The sequence below is a fragment of the Strix aluco genome, chromosome 4 (genome assembly GCF_031877795.1).
Source record: "Strix aluco isolate bStrAlu1 chromosome 4, bStrAlu1.hap1, whole genome shotgun sequence".
In the NCBI taxonomy this organism is placed as follows: Eukaryota; Metazoa; Chordata; class Aves; order Strigiformes; family Strigidae; genus Strix; species Strix aluco.
The window spans coordinates 222,184-240,470 of NC_133934.1; the positions used below are offsets into that span (position 1 = coordinate 222,184).

The 18,287-nt window shown below is 71.4% G+C and overlaps 2 protein-coding genes across 2 annotated transcripts in view; one reads left to right on the top strand and one right to left on the bottom strand.

The window, feature by feature from the left end:
• Positions 1-1,553: 1,553 nt before the first annotated feature.
• Positions 1,554-18,287, bottom strand: part of LOC141923137 (uncharacterized) — a 19,993-nt gene continuing 3,259 nt past the window's right edge. The window contains exon 9 of the mRNA XM_074823670.1: positions 1,554-1,567. The gene's annotated coding sequence lies outside the window, so the exon portion shown is untranslated. The remainder of the gene's footprint in view (positions 1,568-18,287) is intronic.
• LBX2 (ladybird homeobox 2) lies at positions 11,277-15,120 on the top strand. Its single transcript, XM_074821669.1, is given in 5 exon segments — positions 11,277-11,302; positions 11,304-11,599; positions 14,610-14,705; positions 14,708-14,908; positions 14,911-15,120. Coding segments are annotated over 5 exon segments (699 nt in total). The 3' UTR covers positions 14,991-15,120.

The following is an 18,287-nucleotide window of genomic DNA, read 5'->3' on the forward strand; positions in this document are numbered from 1 at the left end:
CGCCCGGGACCCCGCCAGCCGCCGCCAGGGGATCCGGTTACCGGCCCCTCTCCCCGGCCCAGCTGTCGGCCATCCCTCACGCGGGGGCGGCCGCGGCCCCCCCGCACCCGCAGCCCCGGCTGAGGACGTGGTGAGAGGCCGGGGGTCGGCGGGATGGGGGGGGCTGTGCCGCACGGCCTGCGACCGGGATCCGCCTCCGGCCGGGGCTCCCCAGTGAGGGGGGGGCGCTGGGACCCCCACAACCACCCCGGGCTCCGCACCCCCTCCCCAACACCCACCGGAGTCTGCTGGGGTGGGGGTGCGGGATGGGGGTGCCAAGGACCAAGGTGGGGGGAGCGGGGGGTGCAGCGTGGCCGTGGGAGCGGACGGACGGACGGACGGACGGGTGGACGGATGGATGGATGGATGGACAGACGGCGGGACTGCGGCGAGGCGGGGGCCGGCCCCGTGTCTTTCAGCAGCGGCTCTGGCAGCCGGTTACAGACGACAGAGCAGGAAGCGGGAGCAGGGCCGGGAGCCCCCCCGCGCCCCCCCCAGCCCCGCGCCCCCTCACTTATCAGCGCCGGCCGCGGGGGAGCCTAATTCAAACCAACTGCGGGGCTGACGTTGGTAAATGAGCCCCCGCCGGGACGGGAGTGGGGGCTGGCGCAGGGGTCGGTGCCAGCAGCCCCCCGCCCGCAGCCTGGCCCCATCGCTGGCCTGGGCCTGCACCCTGCCCCCCTCCATGGGGGAATCGGGGGGTTCGGGGAAGTCTGGAAGGGGCCAGGGAGAGCCTGGGGGGGCAAGGGGAGCCCCAGGGAGCCGTGGAGAGGGGGGGGTCACAGGATGACCCCAGCAGGGGGGGGATGCAGGGTGAGCCCAGGGGGCGTGGAGGGACCCCGGGGGTGCCGGATGGTCTCGGGGGTGCGGGGAGCCCCCGGTCCCCCCCCGCTGCGGGGGGGGGGGCAGCGGGCAGGGACAGGTGCTGGGTTGGGGTCCCGCACCCCTGGCCCGGCCGCGGGGGCCGGCTGCGAGCCACGGTCACGCCGGTTAGCGCGGGGCGAAGGCACTTTGATATCCCGCTGCCCCCCCCCACCGCCCCGTCATGCTACGAGGGGGCTAATGGCCCCCGGCTCCAGCCCGGCAGAGAGGGAAACCTGAGCCCCCCGCTCCCCCCAGCCCTAACCCGGGGGGCAGCGGGGAGGACCTGGGCAGGGCCCAGTCACAGTGCGACTCCCCACAGCTGGGGGGGACAGGACCCCCAGGAGCTCCTGGGCCACACGGGGACCCCCGGGCTCCCACTCCCCTGCCACCGCATCCCCAAACTGAACGTGGTGGCACCCCCAGCCCGAAGGGTCCCTGCACCACGGTGAGCCAGGGCGGGGGGCACGGCACGGCCTGGGAAATGGCATCACCACCCATCCCTCCCCCAAGCCCCCCATCCTGCTGCCCCGCTCCTGCCCCACAGCTGGGGGCTCATCCCCCCCTTGTCCTGCTGCCCCTTGGGGTGGGTGATGGGTGGACAGTGGGTGCTGGGGAGCTGGTGCCCACGGGGTGAATCCCGACCCCTCCAAAGGCCTCGTTGCCACCTGGCCGCTCGATGACTGCTCACCTCGGGGGTCCCGGCTCATCCCCCTGCCCCATCCCACGGGCAGGCACAGAGGCCAGACCCTCCCTGGTGCTGCCGGGACAGACGGTGTGTGGCACCGGCCATGGCATGGGCGAGCAGGGCCGCGGGGCGGTGCTGAGCACCCCCGGCTGCGCTGTCCCCGCCACGCTCCGGCGGCACCGTCTCCTGCGCCGGCTCCTGACAGAGACAAATGAGCTGCCCGCGCCTGCCACCGCCTTCACACCCCATTGCCGGGGCGAGCGGGGCCATGCCCGGGGACCCGGCGCGTGGGGCTGGCCCCGTGACACCCCCCCGTGCATCCCGGGACGGACCCCCGTGTCACCGCACCCTCCCAGCTCCGGCTGGGGCCCTGCTGGCGTGGCAGCACCGCGCTGCTGGGCCGCACCACGGGGTCCTGCTCGCTGCCAACCCGCGGCACAGCGGGAGCTGCCGGCGCTGCGCCGCGGGGCGCGGGATAGATGGGCACCATGGGAGCGCGTGTGCCGGGGCCCGGCCGACACCGTCCTGTGCCCCGACCCCCCTCCCACGCCGCAGCCCACCCTGGGGGCACCCACCAGGCCTGTCGGGGCACGCGGCCGTCCCTGCCAGGCACCCCGGCGACCGCCGGCGCGCGGCACGGGCGCGTTGGCATATGGCTGTCATGGTGGGAATGAGCTGTCATGTCGGCGCGGGGAAATTACCCCGTAACGAGGCGCGCTGGAGATTAGGCTAATGAGAAAATCAAAACACAATTTAATTCCTGTCACCGCCTGATCGTCTTTAAACGACGCCGTGCGGTTCTGACGGGCCAGCATGCTGTGCCCACGCGCCCTCCAGCACCGTGCCGGCACCGACCGGGCCCCACGCGGCAGCAGCAGGACCGGGGGCGGGTGGGACGCCAGCGCCCGGCTTCCTGCCGGCTTCCCGCGGATGTGGGCACCGGCGCTGGCACCGGGATGCCCGGGCAGCGTGGGAACGTGGGGCGGAGTGGGGGGGGACCTTCCTGCGGACGGGGGAGGGCCGCGGCGGGTCCAGCCCAGCTCCTGGGGGACGCCACCGCAGGGGCTGAGGGAAGTGACCCCTTCACCACCCGGTGCCCCCCAGCCCCCAGGACTCCGACATCCCCTGCAGCCGTGCTGTGTGTGGTCCCAGTGAGAGCTCAGAGCCCCCCAGGCCAGTAATGAGAGCAGCCGTGGCACCCGCCCTGGCTCACGGTGCTGGGTGGTGACAGGGTGGGTGCCCCCGGCAAACGGGGCGCCGGGGCTGCGTCCCTCCAGCCCGTCTCAAGGCGTGGGCACGCGGCGGGGCCGTGGGAGCGGGGCGGGAGGGCACCCCCTCACCTTTCCCGGTTTATCTTGGACGCCGGTGTTTCCTCCGGCCCTTTGTCTGCGAGGCTGCGACCGCCCGCACCCCCCCCGGCCTTCCTGCGTGCCGCCGGGCCCGGCGACGGGGGATGCACGGGGCGCTCGCGCCACGGGACCACCGCCCCGGCACACCCTGCTGGGCTGGGACCGCAGAGGAGGAGGAGGAGAAGGAGGAGGAGGAGGAAGAAGAGGCTCGACGCCGGCAGCCCCGCCACCATCCCCGTGCACGCACCGCCTGCGCACACGGGATGCACACGTGGGGTGCAGGTGTGGGTGCTCGCCGGTGGGCTGCCAGCCAGGTCCCCGGGGCCAGGCCGGCACGGGCGCCACGGTGCGTGTGCCATGGTGCGGGTGCCACACTGTGGGTGCCACACCGTGGGTGCCATGGGCGCTGCGGTGCGGTGCTCGCCAGCCCCACCATTGTTGCGGCCGCAGCCCTGTGCAGCCTTTGAAGTCGGGCGACTTCCTGCCCCGGTTTTATGGCCCGATCTGTCTGCGCCGCGCGCTTCCCCCGGCCATAAATCACTCTGCGCTGGGAGGCTCGGGGGAGCGCAGCGCGGTCGGCCGCATGCCCACGGCCCCGGCCCTGGCGGGGGGCACCAGCCGAACCCACGTTCTCCTGGGACGCGCCCGGGGCAGAAGGGCCCCGGTCTGAGCCCCGCGGTGCTGTCAGGCCGGCACAGGGACCCACACTGCGGGACGGTGGCCAGTCCCGTGGCTCCAACCAGCCACATTTCACCCTCAGCAAAAGCGCCGTGGGCACGGGCAGGCAGCTGCCCTGGACCCACCCCCCCCCCAGGACACCCCCTCTTCCCCGGAGGGACCCAGGGCTCCCACCTCCCTTGGCCCCACTTGTGCTCCCGTCCGTGGCGCTGGGCACCCCTCGTGCCGGCACCCTTCCCCGGTGCCACGGGGACAGACAACACCAGCCGGCCCCTTCCCCGTGGCCCTGCCGGACCCCCTGCTCCCCTCTGACCCCCCCGGCAGTAAAACAGGCCGCGGTTTAACGGGCGAGACCCAGGGTCAGGCTTTTAGGGCAAATCACGGTGCGATTGGAAATACCGGCGGAGGGCGCGGGCTCGGCCTGGCCTGGTGCCCCGCGCGGTGCTGCCCGTGCCAGGGCTGCCGGAGGGTCCCTGCTGCCCCGGGCCCTGCCTGGCCGCCCCCATCACTCGGAGGCTTCCGGCTGGGCTCAGCGCCGGTTACCTTCGCTATTCAGAGCATTTCCTGGGTTTTATTGTCTTCCCCTCCTTGTCCCACCTTCCTCGCAGGAAGCCCTCGGTCCCGGCGGAGCTGGCGGCTCCGTGCCCAGCAGGACGGTGCTCCCGCCGCTCTCCGCCGCACCACGACCAGTGCCCCGGCATTCCCGCTCCCGGTGGGACAAGGCGCTGGGATCATGCCCACACCCCCCCCAGTGAGGGGGTCCCGGCTGCCCCATGCGCACACAGGGCTGAGCCCCTGCCGCGGCCGTGCTGCCATCGATGCCCCCCCCCAGGGTGCTGGTGTCAGGGCGTGCTGGGACCCGGCAGCACCCAAGCACCCCTTCCCCATCCGGCCGCGGCTCTGCCAGGCTGAGGGGGGGGGGGCAGCAAGCCCCATGTACAGCCCCCCCGTTAACACAGCCCCTTGCCCAGGGCTGCCCCACGGCTCTGGGCACCCCCTGCTCCCCCCCAGCCAGGGCAGGGGGTCCCGCTGCCCCCCCCCCGGGGTGCACTCGGGGAGGGCTGGGGGTGCGAGCCAGGGTCCCACAGTGGGGACGGAGGCTGGTGGGGCATCTCCAGAGCCCCATTCCCAGCGGTTGGGGGCGGGGGGTCTCATTTTGCCGCGTCTGCCACCCGCCCAGTCCCACTCTCCCTAAATCAATTCGGTGGGTTATTGAAACGCCGCGTCTCCGTCTGGCGGCTAATTGCATGTGATCCCCTCACGCGGGCGGCGCGGGCCCCCCTCTCGCTCCGCAATTACGCAGCGCCCGCGCCCGCCGCGGTGCAGGGCTGGTGGGGCAGGGAGGGTCCCCGGCACGGTGGAGGGGGGCTCCGGGGTGAACCGGGGGGCAGCTCCATCCCCGCTCCCATCCCCTGCTCCCGCTCCTGTGCCGGGCCTTGCCCCATCACCCCAGCCTGCGCCTGGCCGGACCCCACCACGCCCCGCGGGGCCTCGGGCGGCGAATACCAAAGGGCACCCGGGAAGATTAATCGTGGGGCCGGGGGCTGGGCTGGCCGGTAACCGGATCACCCCGCCGGGAGCAGGAATGCGGCGCTGCCGCAATGACCCCACTGCGGCCCGGCGACGGCCCCGCCACGTGGGGGTCACCCCCGACCACCGCAGCCACCGTGGCCCACACAGCCAGGGGGACTCCCCCGCAGGGACATGTCCCGGGACACACGGGGTGGGGGGGCTGCAGGGTCCCCAGTGTCCCCGTGCCAGGAGTGACACCGTCACTGGAGTCCCCATTCCCGAATGGGCGCCATCCCTTCTCCACACAGCAAGAGGGGCACCATCCCCAGAGGCACCCCCCAAATCCTTCCACCCCCCCTCACTGCCCCAGGGGCTCCGTCATCCTCCCCACACCCCAGCCTGGGGGGCAGTGGCCCCCCCAGCCCCCCGCCAGCCCACAGGACAGGGGACACTGTGTGAGGGCTGATGCTGGTGGGCAGGAGGGCCTGATCCTGTGCCAGCACGTGGCACAACTGGTCCCCACCTCTGTGCCAGGCCGTGGGGGCCATGGGGGCCATGGGGGCTGTGGGGCGGCCGGCACAGCACAGCTGTCGGGTCTAGAGTTACGGTGGCGGCTGGGGGCAGAGAGCGGGGCCCAGGGAGGGACGGGGTCCCCACGGTGGGGTCCCGCCCCGAGGGTCCCGCGGGGGTGCAGGGCCGGACCCCGGCTGGGCAGGGAGGATGCAGGACAGACCGGGGCTAAGAATAGAGCCAGGCCGGGAGGAGGAGGAAGGATGGGGCTTCCTTTGCGACAGCTCTTCCTCCCGCCCAGCTCTGCCACGCGGCACGGCGTGGCACGGCCCTTGCATCCCCCCTGCCAGGACAGCGGGGTCCCCCAGGCCCCGGGGCACGCAGGACCCCCCACGCCTGCACCGGTGAAGGACCCGGGCGCACACGCCGGTGGCAGTGCCCACACACGTGTACACCCCCCCCATCCCACCTGCCCACACGGGCACAAGCAGGAGGGCACAGGCGTCGGGACCCCCCCCCCGCACCCCCGGCACGCTGCACCCCCGGGGCTGTGGGACCCCCCCGGTGCCATTCGCTCCCCCCCTGCGACAGCGATCGGCGGCGGCCTCGGCAGCTCCGTGCCCGCTGCCCGCACGGCTGCCGCCGCCCCGGCCCCCCCCCGCCGCCGCGTTTCGTTGCACACTTCTTTTTAATTAACCTCTGGGCGGCGCGGCCCGGCTGCCTCGCCGGGGTTAATGATACCGGTGACCCGCCGCGGCCCATCGATCCCCCCAGCCCTGCGTGCTCGACGGACGATGGACGGCTCGCCCCCCCCCAGCGTCCTGTGGGATGAGGCGTGTGTGTCCCCCCCCACAGCCAGTGGGACCCCGGGGTGCCCCACCCTGCTGCAGCCTGGTGAGGTGCCAGGCTGGAGCCCCCAGCCCTCCCCAGCAGCGTCCCCGTGCCCACCCAGCCCCACGGCTCGGGGCAGGGCCATGGCATTGCAGGGGGCTGTGGGGCACCAGGATGGCCGTGGGGCACCGGGAGGGCTGTGGGGCACACTGGGGGGTGTCCGCGCACTCCGGGCAGCGCAGGGGGTGGTAACACGTGGGGCTGGAGCCAGGAGCGAGCCCCCACTTCAGCCACCCTCAGAGTACCCAGCGCATCCCCAGCCTGGTCCTGCATGGCCGTGGGTGCCCGTCTCCAGGGTGCATCCCCCCTGGTGCCGCGTCCCCCCACCCCTTGGGCCGTTGGGGACCCCCTCCCACCGTGCCGGGCCCCTGCCGCAGCCGCCCCAGCCCTGCTTCTCGCTCAGGTGCACCCTGTCAGCGTGCGAAGCTTTAATCCGGCGCGGGGTCGTTCATCTTGGGCGCGGGGCCGGGCTGTCAGCGGCTCAGACGAGCCATTTCCTCACCGCGCTGCCCGGCGTGGGCCGAGCCGAGCCCCCCGCGCTCGCGCCATAATTAAATCCGCATGGCCGTGTCGCCGCACCGGCCGCCCCGCGCCCCCCAGCCCCGGGAGGTGCCCGCTCCCCACAGCATCTGGGTCCCACCGAGGGGTCCTGGTGCCGTGGGACATGTGGGGGGGACAGGGGCACCCCTCGGGCCCGGGATGGAGCTCCCCGCCCCGCGCAGCCCCTGCCCCAGCTGCCCCATCCTGGCTATTTGCGGCGCAGGGAAGGAAGCGGTGGCGCTGAGCCGGTGCTGCCTGCCCGCTTCCTGCCCCCCCGTCACAAACAGCCCCCTGGCCTTCGCGGGCAGCGGGCACATGGCCCCACACAATGGCTCTGCCCCACGGCGCGACGGGTTTCCCACGACCCACCGCCCCAGCATGCTCCCCCCCGCAGCCCCTCTGTCCCGGCCGGCACAGCCACGAGCCCCCAGATCGACACCAGGGGGGACCCAGACCCCCGCGGGGGTCCCAGTGTGGGGCCACGCAGCACAGGCCCCTCGCCAGCGGGTCCCCACCTCCTGCCCCATGGCTCGGTGGGGATGGGGCTGCCCCGTCAGCCCTGGGGAGGGGACAGGACCGTCCCCACCAGCCCTGCCGTGCCGGGGTCAGGGGGCGCGGGCGGGCGACAGCCCGGCAGGGGGGCAGCGGCGTTTGCTCCAGCCGGAGGCTTTGAAATGCAAACCCCCCCCAGCCCATTTGGCTGGAGTTTGGCCCAAGGCCCATATGGAGGCGTGGAGCGGGGAGGGGGTCCGGGGTGGGGGGCAGCAGCAGCTGGGCCGGGGCCTGTGGGAGCTCCTGACCCCAGCACGGCACTGGGTGGGGGTCCCCACAGCATCCTCCCGCATCCTGGGTGCCCCCCCCGGGCCGTGGCCGGCTCCTGCCCCCAGCCCAGCTGGTTCTGGGCGCTGGCACGTGTGTCTCCATGTGTGTGCGTGTACCTGCACACACGTGTGCTCCACAAACACCTCTGTGCACGTCTGCACACACCTGCACACGCCTGTGCCCGCTGGGGAGCTGCGGGGTGGGTGGTTGTGCACACGTGGACACGCCCCGCACACGAGCGTGCGCACGGGCTGCGCCTGCACCAGCACACGCGGGTGGGAGCAGCCGTGGGCCCCACATGTGGTGTGTCCCCAGCCCCGCCGCCACCCCGGTGCTCCTGGGGGGCACGAGCCCCTGACACCACTCGCCCCAGGCCATCCCCATCCCCGTCCCCGCCGCCGCTGCCCTCCGCGCTCGCTGCGCAATGAAGCCACGGTCAGCCCCGTGCTCGCGCACACGGCGAGGTCGGCGCGTGTTAATGAATAGATCATTTGCCAACAGCCCCTGGGGGGGTCCCTGGCATCCCCCCGGCTCCCGGCACATTAATCCCCGTTTACCGGGGCGAGGTGTAATCCCATTAGTCGTGGCTTCGCCTGCGGCCCCCGGCCCCGTGAGCGGGGTCAGGATTTATTGCCAATAATTGGCCGGGTCTCCTCCCCCGGCACGGGGTGCGGCGCTGCCGGCGGCTCCCCCGGTGATGCCCCACTTGCCTCCGCTACTGACGGTTTAATTTTGCACCGAGCTATTCCCTTATTAAAGGAAAATTCATTTGCAAGCAATTTCCATGTGCGAACTGCTCTGCAGCTACAGCTCCGGTGCGGGGCTGGGAGCGCCCCTAATCGAGTTACCGCCAGGCGCTTCGGCGCGGAGCCACGTTATTGAAATGGATCCGATAAATAATAGATCAGGGGCAGCGCGCGGTGCTGGGGCGTAAGCGTATTAGCGGGCTGAGCCGCCGCCTCCCGCCCCTAATCGCGTTACTCTGGCACGGCGCGGGCACCCCAGCGTGGCGCGGGGGGCGTCCCGGCTGCCGGCTGCCCCCCTCCGTGTCCCAGCATGGGTGCCTGGAGCTGCCGGTGCCCCTCACACCCTCACACGCAGCCTCACACGTGCACACGTGCGATGAGGGGCGCAGAGCCCGGCATGGCTGCCGCAGGGGGCTGGGGGGCAGCTGGGAGCCGGGGGACCTGAGCCCTGGGGACCCAAACCCAGTGGGCGGAGCTGTGGGAGCCGAGGGGGGCTGGCGGCGCCCCGGGGTGCCCCCAGTTCCATGCAGGCCGCTGTGCTGTCGCCGTCCCCATCCGGCTGCGGGCGCCCGGCCAGCGCAGGGCGCTCTGCTCCGCTTGCAGAAGCTCCGAGGTTCCTGCAAAAATTTCAGAGGTCTCATTTATGTTTTCCACCCTGTGTCCCGCTTTGGGGGTGAAAAGCGTTTCCTGTCCCGAGTTCCCGGCAGCTGGAGCTGACGCATCCCCCACCCGGCGACGAGCTGGGGGGCCGAGGCTCTCACCCTGCGCTGGGGCTGGGGGCTGGGGGGGGCGGGTCTGCTGCAGGGGTGGGGAGTGCTGCTGTGACCCTGTGTCCCTGCCGCTGCTGCCGGGGGCTCAGCACTGCCCGGGGGCCGGGCAGGATCTGTCCTCCTCATCCCCCCCCAGCAGCACCTCACCAGGCACAGCTCATGGGGCAAAAGTGTGGGGTCAAGGGAGAAGGAGGTGCCGGCGCTGCCCCCCAGGAGCATCCCTGGGGTGGGGGATTCACCCCCGTGGGGGCCGGGGGCTCCTGTCCGGTGCCCTTGTGCCGCGCGGTGCTGCCGGAGGGGACTGCGGCTCACCAGGGCCCAGCTGGGCCCGGCTCCACCGGCAGCTGAGGCAGGAGCAGGGACCGGGGCTCATCTGCACCCCGGACCGTCGTGTCCCCCCGGGGAAGCGTCGGGACCCAGCGGCACGTGCAGCAGCGGCAGCTCCACCGTCTCCCCGCGCCGCGTCGCCGCCGGAGAGGACAAAAAGCCGCGTGCGAGGCGGCCGCCGCCGCGTCAGCAGGCGAAGGGCCCGTCCGGCAACACCACGCCGGCGCTTCCCGGGAGCCGCCTGCACCCCTCTCCCGAATCGTTTCGATCCCAGGCTGCTCCACGCCCCCCCCCACCCCCACCCCCCCCACCCCACTCCCCCCGCGCCGCTCCAGCGTTTAATTGCTCCGGCTGCTGGGAAATTTCAAGGTTGAATTTGTCTAACTCCGATTTCCAGCCGGGGGATCGCGTTCTGCTTTTGTCAGCAAGATTGGAAACACACCCCCCCCTTCCCCACCACCCCCCCCCTTCCCCAAACCCCTCCGGCACCGGCACTGCCGGGTCCCCCTGCACCTGCTCCCCCAGCCCGGTTTTCCCGCTGCCCCCCCACCCCTCCCGCAGGTTCATTTTCTCTCATTACCGCCGTGACCCCTGTGCCCTCCGCACCGTCACCGCGTGTGTGTGTGTGTGTGTGTGTCCCGGCCTGGAGCATCCACAGGGGCACTGGGCGGGATCGGGACCGGGGGACGCCGAATCGCCCAGGGGCGATTCGGCGTCCCCCGGTCTCTATCCCGCCGGAGGATACGGACCCGGTGTCGGCAGCCGGGGCTCACCTGCGTGTGCGGCGTCCCCGGGATTTTTACGAGCCGTCGGATCCCGGAGCTATTTGTACCAGGGAGGGCAGTGGCGGGGGGGGGGGGGCTGGAGAGGGGGGGGGGGGATTTATGGCCAGGCCGCGCTCTGAAACCCAAAACCCACCCGAAGCGGCCTAATCACTCCCAGACGCGGCGGCCCCTGCGCTTTATGGGCATTTTAGAGCAGGGGAGCTAATAAATTTTTTTTTTTGCGACGGTAAAAGCCCCGCTGAGGATGGCGGGGGGGGTTGGGGGGAGCAGCGGGCACCCTCCGGCCCGCCCCCCGGAGCTGGATGGGGGGGGGGATTAAAATCGCTGTACAAGGGGGAGGCGCGGCGCTGCGCCCCGTCTGCATCCCGGTAGCGGCGGCGCAGAGGGAACGGTGCCCCCCCCCCCCGCCCCTCACACCCCCCCCCTCCCCGCGCCGTCGGTGGCTCCTCCTCCTCCCGGTGCCCAATTTGCCGCCCCGGCCCCGGGTCTTTAAGGCTGCGGCACCGGGGTCCGCGGGGTTTTGGGGGGGGGCGGGGGGGGGGGAAGCGGCGGCGGGCGCGGAGCTGCCCAGCCCCGCCGATCGCTCCCCGCCGCCGCCGCCGGGCCCCCGCCGAGGGGGCGGGCTGCGCCCGCGGGGTTTAAGTGCGGCCGCGGCTTGATGCGCGGGCGGGACGGCGGCGGCGAGAAGGGGGGGGGCACCGGCGGCGGGATGAGGCGGGCGCGGTGCTTGAAGACGGTGCGGGAGCGGGGGACGCGCCATGACCTCGGCGCGGGAGGCGGCCGGTTCCCCCCGCTGCTCCCCGCGGCGGCGGCGGCCGGCGGAGCGCCCTGGACCAGCTCCCGCCGCCCGCCAACTCCAACAAACCGCTGACCCCCTTCGGCATCGAGGACATCCTGGGGCGGCCCCGCGGAGGGAGCCCCCCCGGGCCCGGCCCCGCCGCGCCCCCCGCCCGGCTCCCCGAGAAAGCGGCGGGGCCCCGCGGCGGCGGCTGCGCCCCGTCCTCGCCGCTCTGCGCGCTGGAGGAACTCGCCAGCAAAACCTTCCAGGGGCTGGAGCTGGGCGTGCTGCAGGCGGCAGAAGGTACCGGGGCGGGGGGGGCTCCGCCGGGACCGGCGGGGGGACGCGACGGGGAGCGGGCAGGTGCCGGAGCCGGGTCGGGGCCGGGGGGCTCCGCCGGGAGCTCAGGGGGGGGGGACGGGACGGGGAGCGGGCAGGTGCCGGAGCCGGGGCGGGGGGGGGCCCCGCCGGGGCCGGGGGTCTGTCCTCGCGGGTCCCCGGTAAGTTTCCTTCGCGTCCCGGAGCCGAGGGACCCCGCGGCCACGGCCGGGAAGGGGCCGGTGCTCGCCCAGGGACGCGGCGGCCCGGCCGGGGCGGCCCCGGTACCGCAGCGGCGGCCGCGGGCCGGGGAGAGGGAGAGGCCTGGGGCCGGGCACCGGGAGACGGAGCGAGGCCCCGGTGAGCCGCGACCGGGACCGAGACGCTGGTGCGGGCAGCCCGGGACTGCGGGAGGAACGGCCGGGCCGGGGCCGGAGGCTTTACCGGAGCCGCGGTCCCGAGCGGCGGATCGGCCCCGCCGAGCCGTGACCGTGACCGTGACCGAGCGCAGGGGCAGAGCGGCGGCGGATCGGGCCCGTCGGCAACGAAAACCCGTTACCGGTCCCGGCGGGGACGGAGGCTCCGGGCGGGCCCCGGCCTCCCGCAGAAAAACCCCGTTACCAGCAGGGCCGGGGAACCGCCGCCGGTCCCGGCGGGGTCGGGCGGCCGCTCCCCGCTCACGGGCGTTGCCGGCCCGGCCGGCGGCGGCTCCCCCGGGGCACCGGGCCCGGCAGACCCGGCGAGTCTCGGTCCCCGCGGGAACGAACCGGCCCCGCCGGTCCGCGGCTCGTCTCCACCGGGGAAACCCCCCGTGAGAGCGGGAGGACGGCCGACGGACCGAGCGGCAACCGGACCCCGCCGTCCGCCCGGACAAAAATCCTCCACCGGGCGGACAGACGGACACCGGCGGGCGGAGCGCGGCGCTCGCCGATAACGAAAGAACCTTTACGGGGACGGACAGACGGACACGGACAGACCGAGCGGGGCTCTCGCGATTAACGAAAAAATCCCTTACACGAACGGACACACGGACAGACAGAGCGCGGCGCCCGCCGTTAACGAAAAAAAAAACCAACCCTCACCGGGACGGACAGACGAACGCGGACAGACAGAGCGGGGCTCCGTGATTAACGGAAAAAAACCCAAACAACCCTTATCGGGACGGACAGACGGACAGAGACGGCAGAGTGCGTTCCTGTAATTAACGAAGATAAAAATAAATCCCTTCCCGGGCGGACAACGGACACGGATGGGCACAGCGCGGCTCCCGCCGTTAACGAAAAATCCCTTGTCCTGCCGGACAGACGGACACGGGCAGAGAGCGCCGGGCTCCCGTGATTAACCGAAAGATCCCGTTACCCGCCGGACAGTCGGACAGGGACGGGCAGAGCGCAGCTCCCGCGGTTAACGAAAAACCCCGTTGCCCGGCCGGACAGACTGACACCGGCAGAGCGAGCTCCTGTAATTAACGAAAAAAAATTCCCCTCCCCGGCCGAGCAGGGACCGGCCGAGCGGCGCCCCGGTAATTAACGAACCCCCGTTACCGGGCGGACACACGGACACGGACGGACAGAGCGGGGCTCCCATGATTAACGAAATAAAATCCAGCTTTACCCGGACGGACAGACGGGCACGGCCGGGCGGATCGGCGCTCCTGGCATTAACGAAAAAAAGCCGTTGCCCGGACGGACAGACGGACAGAAAAGGGACAGCTCGGGCTCCCGGAATTAAGGTAAAAAAACCCGTTACCGGGACGGAGACACGGAGGAGCGGGGCTGCGGTAATTAACGAAAAAAAGCCGTTTGCCGGCCGGACAGACGGACGCGGCCGGGCGGAAGCGCGGCTCCCGCCATAAACGAAAAATCCCCTTACCCGGCCGGACAGACGGACAGAAACGGGACAGATCGGGGCTCCCGGAACGGAGGTAAAACGCCGTTACCCGGCCGGACAGACGGACAGGCCGGGCCGAGCGGGGGCTCGTAATTAACGAAACCCGCGATCCCGTCCCGGCCGGGCTGGGCCCGCGGAAATGCACCGGGACCGACGGACAGAAAGGGACAGACCGAGGTTCCCGTGGGTGAGGTAAAACGCCGTTACCCAGACGGACGGACGGACACGACCGGGCAGAGCGGGGCTGCCGTGATAAACGCAAAAAAAAGGGGAAAAAAAAAAAAAATCGTCTTTGCCCCGACAGACAGAAACGGGAGCGGCCGGGGTTCTGTTAACCCGGACGGACCCACGGACCCCACATCCCGGGGCTCCGGTAACGAACGACCGAGGCCGCTGCACGGACGGACCCGCTCGCAGCCCCCGGGGTCCCGCGGAGCAGAGCCGCCGCTGCGGGGCCGTTACCAGAGCGTTACCGGGGCCGTTACCGGAGCCGCCGGTGGACGCGCTCCGCGTCTCACCGGGGGTTTCTCTTCTCCGCCGGAGCGCGGCCGGATCGGGGCCTCGGGGCTCCGTGCCGGGAGCGGCGGCGGCGACCGGGCCCGGCGGGACCCGCGGACCGACCGCTCTCGGTGCTGCCGGCCCGGCCCCGCCGCCCGGGACTCCCGGGGCTGCGCTCCCGCCTCCCGGTGCGGCGGGCCGGGCCGGGGTCACCGACCGAGCCGGCGCTGGGGAAGAGCCGGACCGGAGCCCCGGGGCCGCCGGCGGGACACGGCGGGGCTCGGCCCCGGCGGGCCGGCTCCGCGCTCCCGGTACCGGGGACCCGGCCGCGTCCCCGGGCAGGGCCGGGGCTCGGTTGGTTTGCAGGGCTGAGCCGGGGGCGGCTCGGTTCGGCTCGGTTCGGCTCGGTTTAACTGGTTTAACTGGGTTTAAACGCAGCTCGGCGCGGCCCGGCTGGGTCGGTTTAACCGGGTTCGCTGTTTCCCGGTTGGGACGGGATCGGCGCTGAGCGGCGGCGGGTGCGGGTGCCGGTGCCGATGTGCCGGTGCCGATGCGCCGGTGCCGCCGGTGTGCCGGTGCCGCCGCCCTGAGCCCGCTGTCCCCGCAGGTCGGGACCCGCCGGGGCCGCTGGGGCCGCGCCCGCCCTGCAAGAAGCGGCGCAAGTCGCGGACGGCGTTCAGCGCGCGGCAGCTGCAGGAGCTGGAGCGCGGTTCCTGCGGCAGCGGTACCTGTCCCCGGTGGACCGGGACCAGCTGGCGGCGGCGCTGGCGCTCAGCACCGCGCAGGTCATCACCTGGTTCCAGAACCGCCGCGCCAAGCTCAAGCGGGACCTGGAGGAGCTCCGCGCCGACGTGGCCTCGCTGCAGGCGCTGCCCCCCGCCGCCCTGCGGCAGCTCGCGGCGCTGCCCGACCCCCGCGCCCCCCCGCGCCCGGCCCCGCGCCGCCGCCCGCCGAGCCCGAGGAGGAGGAGATCGACGTGGGGGACTGAGGCGGGGGGGGCCGGGGGGTCCCGGGCCGGCACCGAGACTGACCGAGCCGCGGGCTGGACGGGGCGGCCGCGCAGCCCCCGCTCCGGGGGGGATGGTGCAATTTTCCACTTTTTTTTGGTTTTAATTCTTTCGTCTTTCCTCTTCTTTAAAAATTTTCCTTCGTCTTTTTTTGTTTTTTAAATTTTTCTTTCGTCTTTCCTTTTCAGTTTAATTTTCCTTCGTCTTTTTTTTTTTTTTTAATTTTCCTTCGTCTTTCCTTTTTTTTTATTTTTTCCTTCGTCTTTCCTTTTTAATTTTTCCTTCGTCTTTCCTTTTTTTAAAAAAATTTTCTTCGTCTTTCCTTTTTTTCCCCTTCGTCTTTGCTGTTCTTGTTTTAAATTTCTTTGGTCTTTTCTTTTTTAAATTTTCCTTCGTCTCTCCTTATTTTTTTTTAATTTTTCCTTCGCCTTTCTTTTTTCTTTTTTCCTTTAAATTTTAAAGTTTATTTCCCGCCGTGTCCACCCTGCCGCCCCAAAGCCGCGGGCACGGGGCGGGGGGGGCCCCGGCGCGGTCCGCCCGGGTGTAAATATTTGGAATAAAGGCGACACCTTATCGAGGAGCGCGGAGCCTCGGGGGGCAGACGGACCAACGGACGGAGCGGGGGGGTCACCCCGTACCCCCGGCCCTGAGCACACACCGGGGCCGGCTCCGCCGGTTCACCGGGGCGGAGGGTCCCGCCGGAGCACCAGACAACCCCCCCCGTGTCCATCCCCGTGGCCTCACCCCGCGCTCCCCCCCACCCCAAACTACCCCCCCCGAGTCCCCACCGCCCCTCGTGACGTCACGCCCCGGTGACGTCACCGCGGGGTGTGACGAGCGGGAGCGATTCGGGGTGCGGGGGGGGCAGCGAGGAGGGACCCGGGGGTCTTAGCCCCACATTCCCGCCCCCCCCTCCGGTGCCGCGGCCCAGGCGAGGCGGGGGGGCTGGGGCAGCTGCTGTGTGTGTCCCCCCCCGGGGGCTCCTGTCACCGCAGCTATGCGCGCCTCGGCTGCGCCCCCCCGCCCCCCCCGGCTCCATCTGAGCCCTCGCTGATCTAATTACGCCGGTGCGAAGTTCCGAGGGCTGAGCCGCCCCCCCGCCCCCCCCCCGGAATTTTCTCCGGTTTTAATTGCATTGTTCCGCCCCTCCCCCCGCGCCGCAGCCGGGGGGGGAAAGGGGGAAAAAAAAAAAAAGATATTTCGCTCAAAGTGCCTTTGAGCGTCCCCGGCAGGAACCGCTCCATGTGACAGGTAGGAGCGGGCGGGGGGGGCGGGCACGGCGAGGGGGGGGCTGCGGCCCCCGGGCGCAGGGACAGACACCCCGACCTGGGGGGGTTCGCGTGTCACCGCAGGCACACGCAGCCCCCCCTCCCTTCTCCCCCCCCGTTTTTCTCTCCCAATTTTCCGCCCGATTACCGCGGCCGCTCCCCCCGACCCCCTCTGCTGTTGGTATTAATTTCTTTTAAACTCGTGATTAATTACTCGCTGTCTTCCCGCGCTCCCTCGCCCTGGTGCCTATTTGCATATTAATCAAATTCTACTCGATGTCCTGCCTGTCACACCCCCCCCCACCGCGGGTGACGTTACAGCGGGGCTCTGCCCCCCCCCGCCCATCACCGCCGCCCCGGGAGGAGCCGGGGGGGGCGTAGGGGGTGTTGGGGGTCGCCGTGTCCGAGCCCCACACTGGGCCGGGCCCGATCCTGCCATCCTCCCCCCGCAGGACAGACACCACGGCTCGTTCTCAGTTTTATTAGGAACAGCAAAAATCGGGTCCAGACCCCCAAAAATCGGGTCTGAACCCCCCAAAAATACAGGCACAGACCTGGGCCGGGGGGGGGGGGGGGGGGGGGGGGAAGGCTGTCCTGGGACCCAGCCCTGCCCCCCCGACCCCCCAGCACCCCGGGTGAGGGAGTGCACCCCCAACCGGGGCTCTAGCCCCAGGGGACCCCCCCTCGGTGAGACCCACACTTGGGGGGGGGGCAGCCCACTCCCCCAAGGGTGGGGGGGGCACCCCCCACGGCACTGGGAGGGGGAGCAAAGCCCAGCCCAGGGGCAGGAGGCCCCCGCTAGGTCCCAGGCCCAAGGGGGGGGCAGAGCAGGGTGGGGGCTCCAGCTCTACTGGCAGAAGCTGAGGACACCCCCCCTCTCCAGCTACAGGAGCCCCCGGGGGGGCCACCCACCTCCCCCCAGGGCTCAGGGTGCCGCCGGGGAGAGGGGGTGGCGTGGGACGGTGTTTGAGCTGCAGCGCCAGTCTGCTCCCCTCCAGCTCGGCATCCTGGGGGGGAAAAGGGGGGGGGGGGAAAGGGGGGGGGAGAAAGGGGGGGGGAGAAAGGGGGGGGAGAAAGGGGGGGGAGAAAGGGGGGGGGAGAAAGGGGGGGGAGAAAGGGGGGGGGAGAAAATTGGAAATAAAAGAAGAAAATGGGGGGAAAGGGGGGGGGAGAAAGGGGGGGGAGAAAGGGGGGGGGAGAAAGGGGGGGGGGAGAAAGGGGGGGGGAGAAAGGGGGGATCAAATTGGAATAAAAGAAGAAAATGGGGGAAAAGGGGGGGGAAAGGGGAATGTGGGGGCAGAAAAAGGGAGCTGGCAGTGAATGCCCCACTGGGGTAGGCTGAGGGCAGGAGGGGCTGAACCCCCAACTTCCCACGGGCCCCCCCACATCCCATTCCCAGTCCCAGGGGGCTGGGGGGGCCCCAACGCGTTGCCCCCCCTGCCCCAGCTCACCTGCATGGCCGTGTAAGCCGCTTCCGCCGCTTTCTTGCGGGTGTAGTGATGAAGGCGCAGTGGCGCTCTGGCAGCACCCGGATGAAGCGGATCTCCCCAAACCTGGGGGGGTGCATTAGTACCCCCCCAGAGACACCCACACCCCCCCCCAGGCCTTCCCCCAGTCCCTCCCTCACAGGGCCCCCGCCCCAGGCCAGGAGTACTGGGGAAGGAGGGCAGGTTGGGGGGGGCTGGGGGGCACCAGGATGATGATGGGGGGTGCAGGGGGGTGCGGGGGGGGCGCGGGGGGGCTCAGCACACACTCACCGGCCGAAGCAGCTCTGCAGCACCTTCTCACTGTCCCGGGGGTGCCGTACCCCACCCACAGTGGGAAGCAGTCCCTGCCAAAACACCCGCCGGCGTCACCGGAGGCCACAGCCATGTCCCCCCCGACCCCAGCACCCTGGGCCCCCCCAGCTCTGCCCACCGGCCCCCACCTGGCAGGATGGGTGGGGGGCAGCGTCTGCTGGCTACTGGCCACAGCCGGCCCTGGCCCATCGCCTGGCTCCTGGAGCTCATA